Source organism: Ischnura elegans, chromosome 1, assembly GCF_921293095.1.
Source record: "Ischnura elegans chromosome 1, ioIscEleg1.1, whole genome shotgun sequence".
Taxonomy (NCBI): Eukaryota; Metazoa; Arthropoda; class Insecta; order Odonata; family Coenagrionidae; genus Ischnura; species Ischnura elegans.
In genome coordinates, this window is record NC_060246.1 from 81,153,595 (window position 1) to 81,174,276 (window position 20,682).

Here is a 20,682-nt window from a genome sequence, read left to right on the forward strand (position 1 = left end):
GAGCATTGATTTTCGGGAATAGCACTAGCGGGCTTGTTCACCAATTTTTTATTTCCGTTTTTGATAGAGTTTGGAAAATATTGAGACCGTATCTTTCAATTTTTCGATTCGTTGCCTTCTTCTCGAGCTAATCAAGACGATAAATCGACAGTTACGACCCTTTCTGAAATAATTCGATAACGTCATGAAATCATGCCGAGCGGATTACCGATTCTATACAACCCCTCGGCCTTGTGCGTGGACCTTGCGTGGTTTGTTGAGCACACTCCTTCGATCGATTGTTTACCCCAGCGAAAAGTTCTCCGAAAAACGAGTAATTGAAACAGAGCAATAGTGACGTCACAAACACGTAAAAATTGGGCGAACACTTTCGCCCTTTCAAACGAGATCAGTGGAGCGGTGAAGGTTTTCTCTTCACCAAAATTCATCATTCCCTACCGAATTCTTTCTGTGGGGAAGACCCCATTGTCCTCTGGGGGATGGAGTAGAAATTCCTCCTCCGCCATCGTCCCCGATCTGACAATCCGTCCGACAATCTGGTCAGCCGGAGAGTATATGGGTCTCGGAAAAGTGGACCTACTGCATTCACATTTCATGAAGCTAAGTGGAAAAATTAATTCAATTTTTCAATATATGAGTTGGAATACTCGATACACTAATACCAGAGAATAAATTTTACGAATTACATCATCGGCAATAGAGACAAATGCAATACTTACCGATATGGTTCCCACAAATGAGTTTTTCATAAGACAATCATTATTAGACATCACAAAGAACAGGATTTTTAGTTTTTTTCTGAGTGCAGGCACGAATTCCGGAACGAATATTTTCGCGGAGTACAGATGGATTTCACTGCCTCCATCGGATACAGAAAGGTACCTTTCGCTACATAAGGCTTACATCAAAGCATTTTTGAACACTTCCTCAAACCCACCTGTTATAGTGGAGTATGATGTCAATACCGCTTATTATTGCTACCCAGCGAAGAGGAAAAATATATCTCCCACAACACTTCCCTAACTTCAGTAGTGTAATCATGGGGGAAAGAGGGGATAGATCCCCCGCCAAATCCTCGAATAAATGACAAAATATTTAAAACTATTGTCTAGTATTGACACATAATAACAGCATCTGCTTAAAGTTACATTTTTAGAGCCAAAATGATGTAAAAGGTATTTCCAGGCATGTCATTTTTCAAAAATTTTCCAGGACCCCTAGTTGCTCGGGGAACGAGGGGGGTCGCCACCCCATCCCCCCCAAAGCATATTCCTAGTTACGCCACTGCCTGTCTTAATAATATTGACAAACACTTTCATGGATAAGTTGGGAAGTAATCCACAAACACTTATTGCATCGGATTCAGCGCAGTTGCATGAAACATTTTCCAACCGGGGTAGGTGATTGTGATAACGGCAATAACACAGTATCTCCTAATTAACATGTCTAGTGCTCAGGGACTAAATTATAATTACACGACCTTTTAGGTTGTAATAATTAAGTAGTCGACTTAAAGAATTAAATCTTTAGTGATTCAATCACAAAGCATCAATAGTGGCCATAAACTACAATTAATGTTGAAATGAATAGTGCTTAAGTGTTTGTGTTCAAATTCATGAAAACTATTGCAATTACCGATATTCACCTTTACTCTTTTTCTTTTATTTTCCTCATTTCAGAGTGGAGCCGCCACCTCACATTGGAATATTGATATCCACTTTAATAACTCATATTTGTCCTCGAGACTTTAATAACTCACATTTTGCCGTCTACCGGCCGTGATTCTTCCCCGAAATGCAAGTTGAAAAACGCGCCTAATGTAGAGAACATAGTGCTAGTTGGTCTCATCTGCGGACAGATGGCAGTAGTTCACGGAGAAATTGGGATAATTTAGTCAGTGTAGTGACAATAAATTACTCAATTACTGTAAATAAAGAATTAGTTATTTTATAAACAACAAATAAAATACTTTTTAATTATTGAATCATTTTGAAAATTATGCATCGTATATACTGATTCCTGTGTTTCATCTACTCAATTCGAATCCGTCAGTATTTCCTCCTCATTGGAACATCTGATTGAGAAGTAATTTGGGTGATCACTCGAATCCCAAGATTTCATCAATATGTCGAATTGGAGGCAGGCAGGCGTAAAGTACGGAGGAAAATAATTAGCTTAATGAAAAATATCACATTTCTTCATGGTTTTATAGTATATTTCCTTTCTTTAAAGTTATATCAGGTACTCCACTATAGCCGCTAGACTCGTCCGGCAAGCCCTGAAGCCCGAGTTTAGGGCAGAAGCTGCTAAACGGGAGGAGTCTTCCATTAAATTCACAAATTGGAAAGACGGAAAGCCTGACAGTATGTATTTCTTTGCATGCGTGTGTATATGTTTTTGTACTTTCCTGAGAATGGTTTGAACTTGACTCACCGTTTGTGTGTTGTACTAATGTTTGTATTCTTGCATAAAAGGAGCCAAGCCCGTGTCCTCGTAAAGATCTACTTAATTTTACCTGGTTCATCATTTTCTTCGTATTTCAGGTAAAATGAAGTCTAAGATATTCTTTATGGTCTTTAATTTTATGTTTATTGGGATGATGAGTAATTAGGCTGCGTTAGGGATTGTTCCGAATCAATTTTATTATTTCTCCTGTTTATCACCCAAAATGGTAAAGGCTACTCGGTAAGAACCTCACTTATCTGTAGTAATTATTGTCTCCCTTGAATTGGAAATTAAGCGTCGCTACAATTCAGGTGAAACAGGGACGAATATTTGGTCTGCCTTTTCACGGCCCTGTCCCCGTTGCCCCTACTTGCTATTTACTTAAGTCATTAAGTTTGTTTTAGGTTACTCTCGTGGCACAATTGCAGTGGTTTCACTGTGGGAGAAATCAGAGATTGATGGTAATTATGGTTAAATGTTGCTTTTTTTCCACGGCGCATTGTTTCAATTATAAAAATCCCTCGAATGTGATGGTTATTTATCCTCTGGATTTTTTGTTGTTGCAATTGACCATGAATGGTTTTCTCTAATGTCGCTTGCTGAGTGGCTTGCAAGAGTGCCTAACATGTAACCAACCAATGTAGTTTTAGAGTTCTTCAGCCATGATAGGTGTAATTCTTATTTAATCTATGAATTTGACTCCATGTTTTGGGTGGATGTGTTTTTTTCCCATTAAGTATGCATGTGTCAATGATAAGTTGAACTCTATCCTTGCTATCTTCATCAAAAGTCTTGTATTTTGCCACTATATATACATCGTATGTTATATGAGGCCCAATTAATTTGAATTAATTTCATTTCAGGGCCTGAAGTTTAGTGAACAAAGGTTATGAAAGCGTGGTAGTATAAATATTGTATTGCACAGGAGGGGTGGCTTCTGGTGTAAAAAATTATGTAAAACAATAAACTTGTAAATTGTTATGGAAATATTTATTTCAAAGCATTTCCCTGCCATGATACATAAAGAGGTATATTTTTAGGACAATTGATACCATACTTAGGTATTCATTAAGGGTTGACTAAAGAATAAAAATACATTAGTAATAAAAAATTACTTAACTATCACCTTATGGCTACAAATTCAAGAAGTGCTCTCTCAGTTCACAATTATTTGTCATACACTATGGAATTCTCGATTTGAGGACCTAATATTCCTCCTCCCCCTTGGAACACTTCAGTAGGCATACATTGTCCTTTTCATGAGTTAAGGAATACTTCCAGGAATGTGATGTGCATTATGGAGAACAATGCAAGGCATTCTTATTAACCATCACCTTATTTTTTAACAGTATCAAATAAATGAGTACGATAAAAGCAACAGCAAATATTCAAATTGGCTCCCCTGAGCTGTTCAGAAGATGTTCCTCTATTTGTCTTGGTCCAGGTCCTAATTTGGTCTGGATGATATATTTCAAAAGGTCAGCTCTGTGTGGTTTCACATTTAGGGATGAATGAATATCCTGCAATAAAAGGACTAAGTTACCTCTCCATCACCAAAGTTTACTGTAGGAGAAAGGGAATTTTTGCAATACCTAGATGTACTAACATAGGTCATATAGACACATTAAAATACGTAGCTTGGCAAATTTTTCCTTTGCATTACACTAAGAAAATATTTCATGAATGTTACCTATTTATATTGCTATATTCATCTCGATTCTTAAAAGTCTTAAATAACTAATATTTCAAAAGAAATTCATTTTTTGGTCCTGTAGTCTACAAGATGCTATTAAATCAAATATACTCATCACTATGTGGCACTATCACAAACACAAAGTTCGAACCAATGTGAAATCCATTGGTTTTCTCTTAGCAATTGCTTAAGTTAAATGTAACTTAATGGGCATTGATTTTACACTCTGGAAGGACAAAACCTATAGGCTGCTCAATCTCGTGCAAACAAAAGTTCATACATCCCTAGGAGTCCCTCTTCATATTTCCACGAGAGTGGTTACCTGTTACTATGACTGAATGGGATAACTCCAGTGGCGCCAACTCCATGGGGCCTGAGGGGGCCCGAGCCCCCCCAAAAATTCGTTATGTGGGGGAGGAAAAGATGTGTCAGGCTTGTCAATTTTCCCCGGTGGGTCGAAGTATCGAGAGTCGAGTTTTCGTGGTTCTAATATTGATCATATGTCTCTTCTAAAATGCTTAAAATACTTTAAAACTCACTATTTGTAAAATTTCCCAGGGCAAGATCCCAGTATGGGCCCCCCTAATATTTTTATAAGTCGGCATCCGTGGATAATTCAGAAATGAATTACAAGTAGAGCACCATCTAGTTGGACTCACCAGTGGTAGACTTAACACACTAGTAAGACCTTGATACATAAGGAGAGAAAGACCCAACTTTCTGATATCAAATCTGGTTCCCTTCCTAAGTCAATGTCATGTCACTGGAACTTCTTGACTACGAATAAAGTCAATGCATTTTTCTGCCATCAAGATGCCCAATTTTTTGACATTATAAGGTGATGCCAACCCTTATGCCTACGACAAGATAAAATGAAAATAACTTACCATCAATCATTTCTGCTAGAAATTGCAATTAAAACTCAACGAAAATAAAGAAAAAATATTTATTACCTTACGGTACCACCAGCTTTCACCAATTAAATTTGTCATGTTTTATGCAACTCATGCAGCAAGAAAATTTCCCTCATCAAAGAAAAGCATTCAAATGGAATAAAAAGATTTCAAACATTTAACCAAATATAGGATGATGTATTAGTACTTCTGCTAATAAGTATAAGTCTATCATGGAATTACATAGAAAACTTGACCTCATATGCAGAGAGAGGTAATGGATCGAAATAAGCCATCCCAGTTACAGCATCCATTTATTTTTGTCTGAGAAAGTAGGAAATTTTCTTTCTACGTTAGTATTATAGATAGTAATTAAATTTGGTTATGAAGAAGAGGCATAAATCAAAATTACCCATCCTGTTCTTATAATGCTAGAGAGAAGATCATGCGCAACTTTGAACTCACCTCTGGTAAGGGCCTTGTAGTGATTGGTATCCCTCTGAAATAGCCCTCTCCATTTGAGTGAGGGAAGGCGTAGTTGATTAAAGAAAGCATGTCACTCACATTCTTTTCCATCAAAAATAAACATGCATTAGGTCCAGCATCAAATGTATATGCCACCTGTAATATGATGAGCACTTAGTAGGTTGGAATGGCATTCACACACATGAATTACATATGTATCAGCAACTCCAGCAAAACCAATCACCTCTGTTTTTCCAAGATATGAGTTGTATGCATGAACTAACTCCACAATACTGTGAGATACATCATTCATGTAAACAGCTGGAGGGTATGTATCCAGGCAAACAGCATGGAGTTGATTACTGTCTTTCATTGTGACCTCAGCGAATGTTTCAAAGTCCTTCTCACGAATAGCCTGAGAACATAATTGAAAACAGTACAGAGTTAAGTCTGGAAGTTTCATTTTCAATAAAAGAATACAAATGTTCTTATTATATAATTGGAAATTTTAGAATTTTATGCACAAGTTCAGATTGATCAGCTTCCACCAATTAAGTACCCTGGATGGATTTCTTATAAAGCAAATTTGATCCATAACCTGCTTGATTTTTTTATACATAGGATACTACCTATTTACACTCACAATAAGAGGGCAGAAGCTTTCAGAATAATAATGATGGGGACATTACATCTTACAATGGAAGGTCATGACACCGAGCATTAATAAAACATTAAATGAATGTAACTGAATCATATCTATTTAACATTCAATCATTACATGGGTATAGGAGAAAAATCAGGCCCAAAAAGTGACAAAATTATCAGTGACATTGTTACGCTACTTCAAGTGGACATGAGTGACAAAGCTTCAGGGTAATCTGAGAAAATGGTAATGCCCACAATGATGTAATATGGGTTACCTAAAACCTGAAAATGTTATGCATACGATGAAACAGAGGCACATTAAAATACAAGGGGAAGATATGGTCAAAATTTCCACTGAGTCTCTTCAGAATTCAGAGTAGGCTGGGAGGTTTTTTTCAAAGCTTTCCACAGGATTAATGACTAAGGGTTTTGGCCACAAGATTTTGTGATAACAGCTCTGATTCCAAAGCCTAAAGAGATGACAGCTATTGGATTTCAAGAACTAAGATAGGAGGATATAGAACTCCAAGCCTAATATTTGATGCATCGAAGCATTGCTGATGGTTGCAAGATTACCATAAAGGGATTCAAGTCAGCAGACCTGTGTGACCTAGAGACATTAAGGGATGACAATGCATGGATTACCCATTCAGCAAGTGGTTACCAGGAACTAGTGTAAACGTTAAGTAAACAGAGCAAGGAAGATGGCATGAAGATTAATATCAAGAAGGTGGAGGACTGAAGTCATGATATTTCACGGAGGCTTGAAAACAAATAAAAGAGGAGTACTGGCAATAAAACAACTTGGTGACTTGCGCAAATTTTAAACACAACTTGTTATGGCACTTAGTCTAGCATCTGGTTCTAATACCATTTCAGAGCCTTACCACCAAATTACAGCTTCTAGTTTTCATGCAATAAGAGTAGGGGGTCTCAAACTAGTGGTATATAATAAGGATCAAATTCACCATGAAAAAATCATTTGCCTTACCCAGGATTCGAATCTGAGGCCCGTATTCTTAGTTGACCCTACATATCCGTCCCTACATAACAAGAGGCCCCTACAAGCATTTCTCAGTCGACCCTACATAAGTGGTGGAGGATAATTCCATCGTCAAGTTCTCAGTAGATGATGGCACACCACCAGTTTTACACTCTGGTTGCGTAATGAGACCTAACTATGAAACCAAGAAAAGATGTCCGATAATTTCCAGGTGTATTGTTAGAGCACCGGCTCAAGGTAAATAAACAATCGGTGTTGTCTGCCAGGTCATGTCGGTACACTAATTATGGCTACAAATACTCTCATATTGAGCCAAAAGTAGAATCATATTGTCTTTAAATTACTTAAAAGCTGTATGTACAAGATAGTGATAAGTACGGGGCAAATATGATCATTGACGTGAGAACTTATGTTGCATCATCAAGGTTCGTCATTCGCTTTTACCTTCCACAGTTAAGTTTATTATGGCAAATAGCGGAATGAAAATATGTTTTCTATGGTTGTACGTAAACGATATTGGTTTCTCAAAAGCAAAAGTGCCAAACGTGAAAAATATTAATATATACCCGCAGAAACAAGGTTATGTATACCACTATATTGTACTTATTACACTTAGGCCAATTTTATTATTCATTTCACTTGATGGGTATAATGTGGTAGTATTATTACATTTCTGTTGTATTTATGTACATTTTATAATGGTTCGTGTGAGCTTGTGTCCCTTAATATGCATTACAACATAGATTCTTTAATCAAAGTGATCAGCGGACGAAATTTGGCTGGTTCGTGTACCTTACATCAAGTAGAGCCCGTTTGGTTCCGAAGATGGCCATATGTAGGGCTTGATGTGGCGTCACTATTTAGGGGCTGATGACGTATCTAGGGTCGGTTGGCCCCACAGGATCGACTAAGAATACAGGCCTGAATCTCCCAATAGCCAGTCACGTATGATACCAGTTACACAGGTAACTATTTTAATTTTTAGGAATCACTTTGGAGGAAAATGGACAGTAAGGATATCACGAAAAGAATTGATTTAGATATTTGAGATAAGAGTACAGAGGAGAAATGGGTGGAGAGAAAAAGGAGAGAAGAAGTGGTAGGATGCATTAAAAGGATTTTTTCTGGAGTTTTCCAAAACCTATGAGTAGCCCCATAAATTTAGTCTCTAATAAATATTGACTCAATCGAGGGTGGGAGAGTTAACTATCTATGATTTAAAATCTTTGGCCTCTTCCTTATCTTGAGCTTTTTAGGACTTAAGTTTACATTTTATACCAATTTGGGTTCCCACGGCTACTTCTTCACCCCTTGGATATTGCCACAGCACCAACTGTAGACATTCCTATTAAGGTAAGTGAGGAAACTGTTACAGGAGCTAAGGAGAGAGGGTATGGCTGGAGCAAGCATTACTTGGGGAATGGATGCTGAAGAGAACAGGGTTCATGGATTGATTGAAAAGTATGTTACATGTCTTGTGCTAGGCAGAAGATGGAGATTTACTGTCGAATTGGGGATAGCCCACAGTGATCAGTAACATTCTCGACATAAACCTACCTAAAACAAAGCATTAATTAAAATACTTATTTAATAATTATTACAATACAATGAAAGTAACTGCACCCAGAATGCCATATGTCAATGCCTTAATGGAAAGTGACCTCTGTCTTCGCCAACCCAATTATTCTTAGATTCGAAATGCCAGTAATGTGAGTATGCTTAGGAAAGTGACGTCAAAATCAAGGCCAATATGGATTCATGGCTTTCTTTCACAGTATAATTTTTACTTCTTCATAAAATGCTTCACATTTAAGGCTTGACAATTGAAATATGTAATAATATGTGCATTACTAAGTTCGTCATTATTGTCGGTTAATGAAGGTGTGTCAATTACAGAAAAATGAATTGACAAAACCCATCAACTGCCACAAGGCCTTCTTATACGCACTGATGATTTTATTTAACGTGCACATTAATTTTTATTCTCAAATGTGTATTACCTTCTTCATTGCCTCAATCCTCCGTGGAACACTAATCTGAATCCTATGTCTCAGCAGTTCACTTGTTTCTGTGCTCCTTTTCATTCCTATAGCACTACTCGTCTTTTTCTTCACATCATTGACCTATAAAATCAATTCAATGTGAGCATATTAAAAGAAGAAAATTTGAGGATTTATGCACAAATTAAAAGAGCTAATAAAATATGTAAATTCAAACATAATTTTAGGAAAATAGTACCCATCATTGGTATTTAAGCAAGCAGTAAAATATCAAAAAAATTACTCCTGAAATCATGGGAAGAATCAGCAAAGATGGGGAACAAGGTCAATGGGTTCAAATACCACCGTAACTTTTGATGCTTTGTACAAACAGCCTCAAGCAAGACCCTAACAAATGAAACCCCCTCTCTAGGCAAAACTCCCAAAACATTTATTGGCTAGCCTGGCACACAATTAAACACTGGATTTCCCCGGAAAAATATTGATCACTGCCAAAAATCAAGGTCAATATATTAGTTTGGAAACTTGAAACACAATCCAACTGAATCCAAAACATATTTTGAGTCACAATAATCACATACTAAAATAAAGACTAGTGACTAGAGATGAAAATGGAAAACTTATTTACAAACATCATACTATATAGTTCATGTAGTACAGTAAAACCTCTTAACATCGTAATGGAGGGGACCAAAATTTGGGCAATTTGATGTATGGGGGTTCACTATAGAGAGGTTTTAGTGATAGGCACCAATTTTTCATATCCTTTGGAAATGAAAGGCACTACTGTCTTTGAAACCATTATATTTATGTGTTTAAACAAACATGCATGCATCAGAGAACATATATTTATCATTTAATAATTACAGAAAGCGATCGCATGATTTTTACAAGCAAATGAGATGGGACCGGAGGGGTGGTATGATGTATGGAGGTTTACGATGTAAAGAGGTTCACTACATAGAGGTTTTACTGTATCTGTTTTGTAGTTATAAATTGGATTTACTCCTAACAGGGGCGGATTCAGCATCAAATTTGGGTGATCATGACCTGGGTTCCGGATATGGAATACTCCTCGGGAGAGAGGGGCGTTCTCGTTAAGTTTTTGTAGGGAGTACTACTCTCTATGATAAATACAACTCACTTCTCTCACATTTGGGAGACTTGCAGCCATGCACTTGCATAAACACTCCCTTTACTCTTTAAAAAACACAAATACAAAAACTATTAACCTAATAAAAGTTAAACATTTTTGATAAAATTTCAGGAGGGGTTCATGACCACTGTGATCCTTCCCTAAATCCACCCCTGATTCCTAACATCCCCTACAGCAAAGAATGCATACAGTAAAGATAAAATATAAAAACTATTACCAATCACATTAGAACAATTTAAGTGCATACAAGGTAGTAATTTTTTTCAACAGTCTACCATAACAAATGTAGACCGATGCATAAAAAAATTTGCATGACAAGAATTTTTAAAAAATAGATGAAGATAAAGATACAATATTTTCAAATGCCTTAATTAATATAAATATTTATACAACATTCTAATTTGATTGTGTGATTCACAGGAAAAAAGTGAAAACATATTTGGAGAAATATGAGCATGAAATCATATGACATAGAAGTAAAAACCATAATTAACAATAAATTATGCACTTTAACTTACAACTAAAATGACTATCCTAAGCTCAGGCCAATGAGATTCATTCACAAGCTGCTCAGCAAATGACCCCCTAGCTTCTTCAGTATCTCCTTCCATTCCACGGTGCCACTGAACAAAACCTCCATAAATACTTCGGCATGCACTACCAGATCCTTGGCGAGCCACAGTGGATAAGTCTCCTTTCACTCCATATAATTGTGCCAAAGCATAGACTTACACATGAAAATAAAAAAGGTAGTAAAGAAAAGTAAACATCTCTCAAAATTATCACAAAAGAGGCTATTATCTCATTCAATTTCTTCCATTTGCTGAGCAAAACAAGCACTTTAACACATCAAATGCATTTTGTCTCTCTCTCGGAGGAGAGCAAATTTCATGCATGAATAATGGTGGCCAATGAAATCCAGGATTAGAGAATGAAAGTTAAAGAAGAAATTACCAAGAAGTTATTCTTCATTAATGACATACATGCAAACTATAGTATGGAAGAAGATAACCAGGTGAGACTTAGCATTTTAACTGCATGATTAAGAAACAAAAGAAACACTTACTGGTGAGAAATTAAGAGAAAATTAAACAACTGAATTTTTCCAAATATAAGCCATGCTCATGTTAGCACACGCAGGAAAAAAAAACTTTTATTCACAAGAGGGTATAATGTACACTTACACAAAGAAAAAAAAACTGTTATATCAAAATATAAACGCAACCTTGGCGACACCTTTCCGAACTCCACCCAGGCACTACAACCACATTATACATATACAAAAAAGAACTTATTTTGCTAATAACGTATACTCCAACACCTCCCCTTTGGGATTCACAAAATAGTAATTTGAAATATAAATCTCTTAGCACTCCTTAAGATTTAACACGTTACAAAACTCTCTTGTCTTAGTTCCTGACAGTGGCTTTGTCGACATATCACCGATATTATCATTTGATCTGACAAACTGGAATGAAACCTCCCCTGTTTCCACCATCTCCCTGATATAGTGATACTTGATACCCACTTCTCCGCATCTGGTCCACTCAGTGCCTCCTCTGCATCCTCCGGGATGTTGCTATCTGGACCTCTGCAGCAGGCGATGTTGCAGCATGCGGGCACGTGATCTGATGCACCACAGTCCAATAACCACACTCCCTGGCCGTCATGTACTTTCCTCTTTGCGCAGAGCGACACGAATTCCCTGGACATGATGGCTGTTGACGCCTTCTTCTGCTCTACTATGATTCTTTCCCCTTCATGTTCCTTCTTCCTAGAGCAATTCTGTGAAATATGTCCATCCTTCTCACAGGCATAGCACCAAAACCTTTTATCATTAGGGTAATTTCTAAATCAGTTTGTTTCATCTCCCTTTCCATTCTTCATCTTACTTCCCTCTATTGATTGTATTCTCGGTTTACCTTTCATTGCAGGCTTCTGGACAGTTCGGAATGCGTGATGTTTATCTTCCCCGATTTCTCCAATCAACTGCAATTTATTCTCTGCCATAATAAGCTTTGATTTCAGTAAAGTTGTGGACAACTTACTTGAATCTATCTCCCAGGACTGAATAAAGCCTTGGTATTCTTCTAATAACATAATATTATATATAGTGGTTGGGAGGAATTCCAGCAAGGGGTAGCTTTAGTATAAAACGGGAAGATGGGTAAGCGTGTGGTAGGTATAGACCAGGTGAGCGATAGGATTATGGTGGTAGACATTGAGGTGCAGCCCACCAACCTTGTGATGGTCCAAGTTTACGTGCCCACTAGCAATCATAGGGAGGAAGAAGTAGATGAGGTGTATGAACATCTCGAGGAAATAATTAGAGAAACTCCAGGTAAGAAAAATCTGGTAGTGATGGGGGACTGGAACACTTCAGTCAGGGAAGGGAGGGATGGAAACGAAATAGGAGAATTTGGATTAGGAATTCAGAACTACAGGGGTGAGAAAGCAGCAGAATTTTGCAGGAGAAACAAGTTATTCATTACAAACACTTGGTTTGATCACCACAAAGGGTGAAAGTACAATTGGAAAAGTCCAGGGGATATTGGGAGATATGAGATAAACTACATCATAATAAGGCAAAGGTTTAAGAATAGTGTGAAAAACTCACGCAGTTTCCCAGCAGCAGATGCAGATTCAGACCACAAACTAGTACTAATGAAATTCAACATAAGAATCAAAAGACTCATGAAAGTTAGGAAGGCGAAGAAATGGAACTTAGAAGCCCTGAAGGGGAGTATGAGGAGACAATATCAGGAACTAGTGGACATTGGTATATGGGAGATTGAAAGTATGAAGACTGTTGAGGAAAGATAGGATAATATTAAAACTGGAATAGTCAAAGTAGCTGAGAAGTCAATTGGTTACGTTGACAGTAGAAGGATAAAGAAGCTGTGGATAACGGAGAACATGATAAGGGAAATGGAGGAGAGGAGGAAGTGGGAGAACGTGGACACAGAACAGGGCAAAAGAATGTATAGACAAATTAATAATCGATTACGGCGTGAAACTAAAAGAGCAAGGGAGACCTGGTGGAAAAGACAGCGTGAGGAAAAAAGTTTCTTCTCTAGATAATAAAGTTTAGTATAATTTAGATACCATTTGTTAACAAATGAATCAATATTTATAAGTAACCATGATTAGCCTAGTAACGAAACTTTTCTATCACAGGTATGTTGTTTAATTCTGTACAAAATTTTTAATTTACCAATGAATTTGTACTGCACAATTGTATTCAAATTTTTGTAACCACTTAATTAATTTATTTTCTATATTTTCTTTATTTTCTTTGTAAACATTCATTATAATTAAGAGCCCTGAGGAAGGAGAATAAATCTCCGAAACGTTGGCCAAATGTGAGTTTAATTTATCATGACCTATACTCCAAGAGCATAAACATTACATTAGTGTGAGGAAATGGAAAAGTTTCAGAAGGAAGGAGAGGTAAGCACGTTTTATACCAAAGTTAAGTCACTAACAGGCAGCAAAAGAGGGCAAACCATGCCTAAAATTAAGGCTAAAGATGGAAGGATGCTAACCGAGCAAGAAGAGGTACAGAGTAGATGGAAGGAATACGTGGAGGATATCTATGAAGGATGGAACAGACCAGAGAGATTGACTTTAGACGATGAAAGTGAAGTGGAGGAGGATAATCTTGGGCCGTGGATAATAGATTCAGAAATAGAGAAAGCACTTCATGATGAAGGCTAGGAAAGCAGTGTGGAATGCGGAGATTACAGGACTATTAGCCTAATATCGCACGCAGCGAAAGTGGTACTGAGGATATTGAACAGACGAATGGAGGCGAGGGTAAACAAATATTTGGGTGAAGATCAGTTTGGTTTTAGATAAGGGAAGTCAACTCGTAACGCAATAGCGATAATGAGGTCCGAGGTAGAGAGGAACCTAGAATATGACCAGGACGTGTATGCCTCCTTTGTGGATTTTGAAAAAGCATTTGAAAGAGTGAACTGGGTGAAGTTAATAGATATTCTAAAGTAAATGGGTGTAGATTGGAGGGATAGGCGACTGATTCATAATCTGTATATGGCCCAGACTGCGCAAGTGAAATTAGCGGACGGAGAATCTGGGTGGGCAAGCATGGGCTGAGGAGTGAGGCAAGGCTGTCCTCAATTGCCACTGCTCTTTAACCCATACACTGAAGAGATGGTAGGGGAAGCGTGGGATGAGTTAGAAGCTGGAATAAAAGTGGGATGAATGATGTTCAAATCAGTGAGATTCGCGGATGATCAGGCGTTGATTAGCCAGTCAGCGAGGGGACTTCCGGCACTAGTGGATGTGTTATACGAGCGTTGCAAGGAGTATGGGATGAGGATTAATCACAAGAAGACCAAGATTATGCGGTTTTGTAAAGCAACACGAGCGAGGAATGTGAGACTTAAGATGAAAGTGGGTGGTGAAAAAGTTGAGCAGGTTGAGCAATTCAACTATTTAGGCAGTACATTAGAGGAAAACGGATACAGTAGTAAGGACATTAGGAAGAGAATTGCATCAGTGAAGGAGGCGTTCATGAACAGGAAGGAGCTTCTAAAAGGATCGTTATGTAAGAATTTAAAGAAAAGATTAGTTAAGAGTTTGATCTGGAGTGTAGCTCTCTACGGTGCGGAAACATGGACATGAGAGAAGATTGGAGGCATTCGAGATGTGGGTATGGGGAAGAATGGAGAAGGTGAAATGGACGGAGAGGAAAAGGAATGACGAAGTCCTGGATATGGTTGGCGAGGAGAGGCAGCTTTTAGCTGAGGTACAGAGGAGACAGAATGTATGGATGGAGCGAATACTTACCGGGAAGGGGATGTTGAAAATGGTGTCAGAGGGTAGAATGTTAGGGAAACAAGGAAGGGGAAGGAAAAGAATAGGATTTTTAGATAGATTGAAAGGGGCCTTACAGTGAATTGGAGAAGGCAGCACTGGAAGGAAAGGGAGGCTCCCAAATCACTTCTTTAGTACTCCATGGAAACCACCTTAATCGGTAGAATACTATAATAATAATACGATCGTAAATAACTCAGCTATAGTGATGGCCTACTACTAACAACTCATTACTTTTGTACTCCTTACTTACTCCAATCTAAACCAACGGCTACTTAATCCAAGAAATATTGTTTACTTCTATGCTTCAGTTACTTATTCTGGCATCTTAGGGAATAGAATCTTCCACCAATGTGCAAGACACTAGGTACAGCAAGAAGTGCTTCGCAAAAGCTATAATCGAAGGAGATACGTAAAAACACATTATGAGCATGCCGGTATGGTGGAAAATACAGAAATAGTAGAAGAAACACAAGAATCTCATAGGTTTGTAATTTCAAAAAAATTCGTCCCTTAGAAACTTCACATTTTCAAATTTCACAATGCAATAGCTTTGTTTCAGTTTGAACAGTTCTACTTCATGTTGACCAAATCTCATATTGTCAAGTTTTTATTGCATAACAACAAAAATCAAAGAGAAAGGCAAGCATTTTGCAAAAGATCTGTCTGACCACAAAAAATTTTGTACCCTAAACATAGTCATCCATCACAAAGAAAACATTATGGAGAAGTTTGTGTGAAGACTCATAAATACTTGTGTGGAGGTATAGCGTGGTAGCAGTAGCTCACTCTTCCACTGCCTCAAAGGAAAACAAATGGAACATACCTTTTTATGACAAAATTATAATTACTGAGTGATTGCCAACCAAAAAACCTAAATTTTTCATATAAACTAATAATTATTTCAAAAATTAGCTCCTAAGTAACAGAGATACTACAAGCAAAGCTAACACATCAAACATCAACTCACCCAAGCATGCATATCCAGCTGCAGAAGAAGCCAGTCCAGCAGCAGTTGGAAAATTATTCTCAGAACAGATGTGAATATGCCAATCTAGCATTTTATTTTCCTCCGCTGAAGAATTTTGTTTTGCAATAACTTTAACTGCAAAAAAATTATCATTTTTGATAAAAGTTTTAATTAAATTCACACATATTCCATAATTGTGCACTCACTTTCTCTAACACAGTTGAGCAGCCTTGGATTAGTTAAGAATGCTTCCTCCCTGAAAGCAAAGGGGAATTTTTAAGTGCATGTTCAAACAACAATCTGTCAAATTGGGATGAAAAATAAAACCTATTTCTAAAACAAAACTAAGGATTTGTTAAACCAAATAACTTCCCAGGGAAAAAAAACATATTATTCATAATTTCCAATTAATTACCACCTTCCCCACCATAAAAACTCCTAGGAAAACAAACATGTTATTCATAGACATGGTTAATTTGTGAAAGTCTGCTTTGTATACCCTTCAGACACTACAATCCTACAAATTAGCCATACAAATAACCTATTTCATGCATGATAATCAACATGTCCCCTGCATTTAACTTACTTTCCATTCAACCAAATTTTATCTTCTGTAAAATTGGGGCTTGCCATCACAGTAGTAGTGGCTCGCATCTGAAATAAGATAGAATTTGAGGATACAAAAATTATTTCCATATAATATATCCAGTATTATCAGCTAACCTAATATGTATAGTCCCAGTCATCAACTCATTGAATTCATAGTAGAAAATCTGCAATAGTTGCTACAAATAAACCACTTTTAAACCCTAATGCATTTAGTCTATAGATAAGTCATAGTTCTCCACTAGGAGAGCTCAGAAATGGGAGGCCATTAGTAGAAAAAACTCCAAAAGTTTTCTTCACCTAACATCTTAGGTACTCCCGCCCCATAAGAAATACCATTGCCAAGTGGGTTAAGCCTTACACTGCGAGAAGGTTTTTAAATGTATTGTTCGCTGACTGTGGGAAACACGTTTTTAGACATTTAACCATTGCACGACTACCCACCGCAGTTTCAAAAAATTTTTATTGCTACCTGGGTAGAGCCCAAGTGCACTTTCCCTCACTGTAGGGATCGCTAATGCGGCTTAACTCTCCCCAAGTATCCTTCATGGCAGGGGGTGCCTCCCAGAATTTCATATCGTACTGCCCATTTTGTATTGTTTCCTTCCTGCTCCACGCTGTTAATATGCGTACAGCAAGTGCCCATCCGTTAGTAAGAAAGAAAGAAGGTTTGCCCCAGGTTCATTCCTTGCTAGAAACTCCGCCAGGCTAGAGGGCAAAATATACCTTGGTTCCCTCCTGCACAGGCTGGTAGCTAAAATCATGTACTCCCGCAGCTAAAGGGTTTAGGGACACGTTCAATCTCCACAACAATTATGACATGAGTTTGTAGCTCAATTATGGCAACTCTTTTCCTGTTGAATCTGTAACAGAATTCCAATCATCTTCCCTTGTGGAGTTTACTGTGATTAACCCATCTTGACCTCTAAACCAAACTATACTCCACAGTGGAATTTCAAGGAATATTATTTGCTTTTCAGTGAGAAGATATGTCTCTGAAAATGTCCCCAACTTATTTGTTTTAAACCCTTGCCAAATCAGCCAAGGAAATAGGTGAATTTATGATTTTCCAACCAATAGGGTGGTTTCCTTCATCAAAGAAAACGAAAGGCATTGATTTCGATTCGTTACCCACCATTAGTGTATTCATAATATACAAATTATTTCGTTTTAGAAATACCGGGTTAGACGAATGGCAATGGTCCATTTTTATCCTCATTTGAAAAGGGCCAGATTGGCGCCCATGCGATGCCACTCCACGTGACGTCACAGGGACCTAGTTTCTACAGGAGAAGATAGGAGTTATTGTTAGAATACGTTATTAACAAAATAAGCAGCGCCTGGGTGGAATTCGAATAGGCGTTGCCAAGGTATTGTTTATGTTGATGTAACTGTTTCTCTTGTTCGCAGTGGATGTGTACGTTATAACCTCTTATAAATAAAAGGTTTTTCCTGCGTGTGCTAACAGTTATACATCGTCTGAGGTTACCAATGCATGCATGAGGCACAGAGCTCAGGGAAACGTGTCTTAACAATCACTTATTAAAACTGGCTAAGGTCGGAAAGTTTTCCTCGTTTGATAAGTTATTAATAATCCTTATTTAAGCCAAGCGCTACCAGCCAGCAGGGTACTAGGCTACCCGCTAGCAGCCTGCGTCATATCAGCGCTAAGCCTCACCTCAAGGTCACCTCGCAGGGCGGCAACGGGAACCAGAAATACGTCACGCGGAGAGATTTCCCGGCATTCATACTTACGCGTCGCGTTTTCGCGCGCTTGAAAATTTTCACTTTTCATTTAATCGCGAAAAATAGATATCGTCATTTAAAAATCTAAAAGCGTGAAATACGTACTCCAGGAGTGATAATCTTTCGATTTAGGCAATAAAAAAATAATAGGAAACCACCCTATTGGAAGAGTGAAAGAAAATAATTGGCAAAATTTAAAACTTCATTTATTCAGCTATTTAATAAAGTACATCCTAGCCCTCAATAATGAGTGAAAAGTTGAAAGAGCTGGATCCAACCAATGCAATGAATGGGTTAGATAACACTACCCGTCTTGACTTCAAATCATTCTGTATTCCCTACAACAATTTTTACTCAACATTCAAGCACAATATGCACTTCTTTAATCCGGATAATATGGAAGATATCGACAACAACTACTTCTAAATTTTTCCAAATAGGTGTTCATTAAACAGTCATTGACTTTTTCTGTGCTGAGAAATGCTACATATTATATCTTTATCATTTTCACATTTCTATTCCATTAAATACTGACAGAAAATATAAATGTGTGTGTTGTGTCCCTGCCTCATCAGAAACTATGTTGGTCTACACTCATTACCTCTTCTACTAGTGATTCAGTTTTGTTCAGAATTATTCTTTCCATTAACTTTGCACGTTGACTAATAAGGCAAGTAACCCTATATTTGGTATCCAGGGACGTAGCCAGGACAATGTGTTGGGGGAGTGAGGGGGTTAGCACGACCCGGTGGGTGGAACACCATCTCGGCAAAATGTGAACATTTTTATCCCAGGAAATCACATTTTATGCTATCCTGGCTCTTAAAATTACATAATTGATGGATCATAGGGAAGCTGTTTTACTAGAACATAATGATGGAGTAGAAAAAATTTGTTTTATAGGCTAACATTTTTCTGCTAAAATAAATTGACTTGGGAGAGGGGGCATGTGCCCTGGCTACGCCACCATTTGGTATCTTTGGTATTAATGTGAAGTTCAGTGAGAGAGTGGTAGGTACAGAGCGGGTAAGCAAAAGGACTCTGGTTGTAGAATTTGAGGCATAGCCCACCAACGTTGAGGTGGTTCAAGTGCACGAGCCAGCAAGCAAACAGAGAGGAGGATGTATATGAAGAGCTTAAGGGAATAATTAGGGAAATCCTACGTAGGAAAAATCTGGTGGTGATGGGGGACTGGAATGCAAAATTAGGGAAAGGGAGAGGTGGAAATGGAACATGGACTCTGAATTACGAATGAGATATAAGTAAAGTGCGAAGTCAATATAATTATTTAAAAGGTACAAGTTATTTAAAAATCAAACACATGGTTCAAACATCATCATGGGAGAAGTACTTCATGGAAATTCCACTTGATACGGGGAGATGTCAGATTATTATCAATTCTTGACAATGCGAAGGTTTGGACTACTGTGAAAAACTTGAGCAACTTCAAAAAGATCGCAGAAAACAGTAAAAATCACGTCCAATCAATTATTTTCTAGAAATTATACCTTAAGGGAGACATTAAGGAGTGATACTTTTGCTTTATGCAAAATAATTTTAAATTGTTCTTTCCAAAATACATGAGCTAAAATATATCCGAGTTAGTAATCTTACATGAATCACTAATTCAAAGGTTCAACCTCAGCTTAAATTGATATAAGCTTCATTGAAAACTGCCAAGTTGGCAAGCTGTCTAATAATAGCCTCAGGAGTGGCAACGTAAATACACAACAGTTACCATATAAATATAAAAGTATGCAAGAAAAATAATGAAATTGCCCATAATGGCTCAGTATTTTATGCTAAGAAGCAATGAAATTAAATAAATATAATACTATTATATAGTTTACCTGGTCCATGTTAAGAGTGGCACTAATGGAATCATTCAATGGCAGTATAAGATCTTCATTACGTTTACCCCCTGTAAAAATTTTAACATTCATTTTATAAAACTTCAGGATGGATATAATAACCAACCTAATCCATGCGGTAAATACAAGCGTGGACTTACAATACTTTATAACGGCAATATTGACTGGTGCAATACAAGTCACGATATTCATATTCGAAAATTGAGTATTCAAATCAATTTGCAATTAGGAAAAATGCGCTGATCACTCCTATTTCAGTAAACGAAGGCAAAATCCAAACCCTTAACGCAATTCGCAACCGCATGTAAACAAAATTTAAACGATTTGAACATTGCGCTGGAGGAAGTTCT

At 37.5% G+C, this 20,682-nt stretch overlaps 2 protein-coding genes across 3 annotated transcripts; one reads left to right on the plus strand and one right to left on the minus strand.

Annotated features, from left to right (window-relative positions):
* Window positions 1-1,985: 1,985 nt before the first annotated feature.
* On the plus strand, window positions 1,986-3,426 carry LOC124164303 (protein stunted-like). Of its 2 annotated transcripts, XM_046541558.1 has the most exons (4): window positions 1,986-2,154; window positions 2,233-2,363; window positions 2,475-2,543; window positions 3,309-3,426. In XM_046541558.1, the coding sequence occupies exons 1-3, from the start codon at window positions 2,126-2,128 to the stop codon at window positions 2,495-2,497; spliced, it is 183 nt and encodes a 60-aa protein (XP_046397514.1). In that variant the 5' UTR covers window positions 1,986-2,125; the 3' UTR covers window positions 2,498-2,543; window positions 3,309-3,426. The 2 variants fall into 2 exon arrangements, with proteins under 2 accessions (XP_046397514.1, XP_046397523.1); XM_046541567.1 differs by lacking the exon at window positions 2,475-2,543.
* On the minus strand, window positions 3,421-20,658 carry LOC124164278 (diphosphomevalonate decarboxylase). Its single transcript, XM_046541532.1, has 10 exons — window positions 20,473-20,658; window positions 20,312-20,382; window positions 16,696-16,763; window positions 16,316-16,365; window positions 16,110-16,244; window positions 10,819-11,027; window positions 9,145-9,267; window positions 5,741-5,911; window positions 5,497-5,652; window positions 3,421-3,965 (listed from the first exon to the last, which is right to left on the minus strand). The coding sequence occupies exons 1-10, from the start codon at window positions 20,522-20,524 to the stop codon at window positions 3,834-3,836; spliced, it is 1,167 nt and encodes a 388-aa protein (XP_046397488.1). The 5' UTR covers window positions 20,525-20,658; the 3' UTR covers window positions 3,421-3,833.
* Window positions 20,659-20,682: the final 24 nt, after the last annotated feature.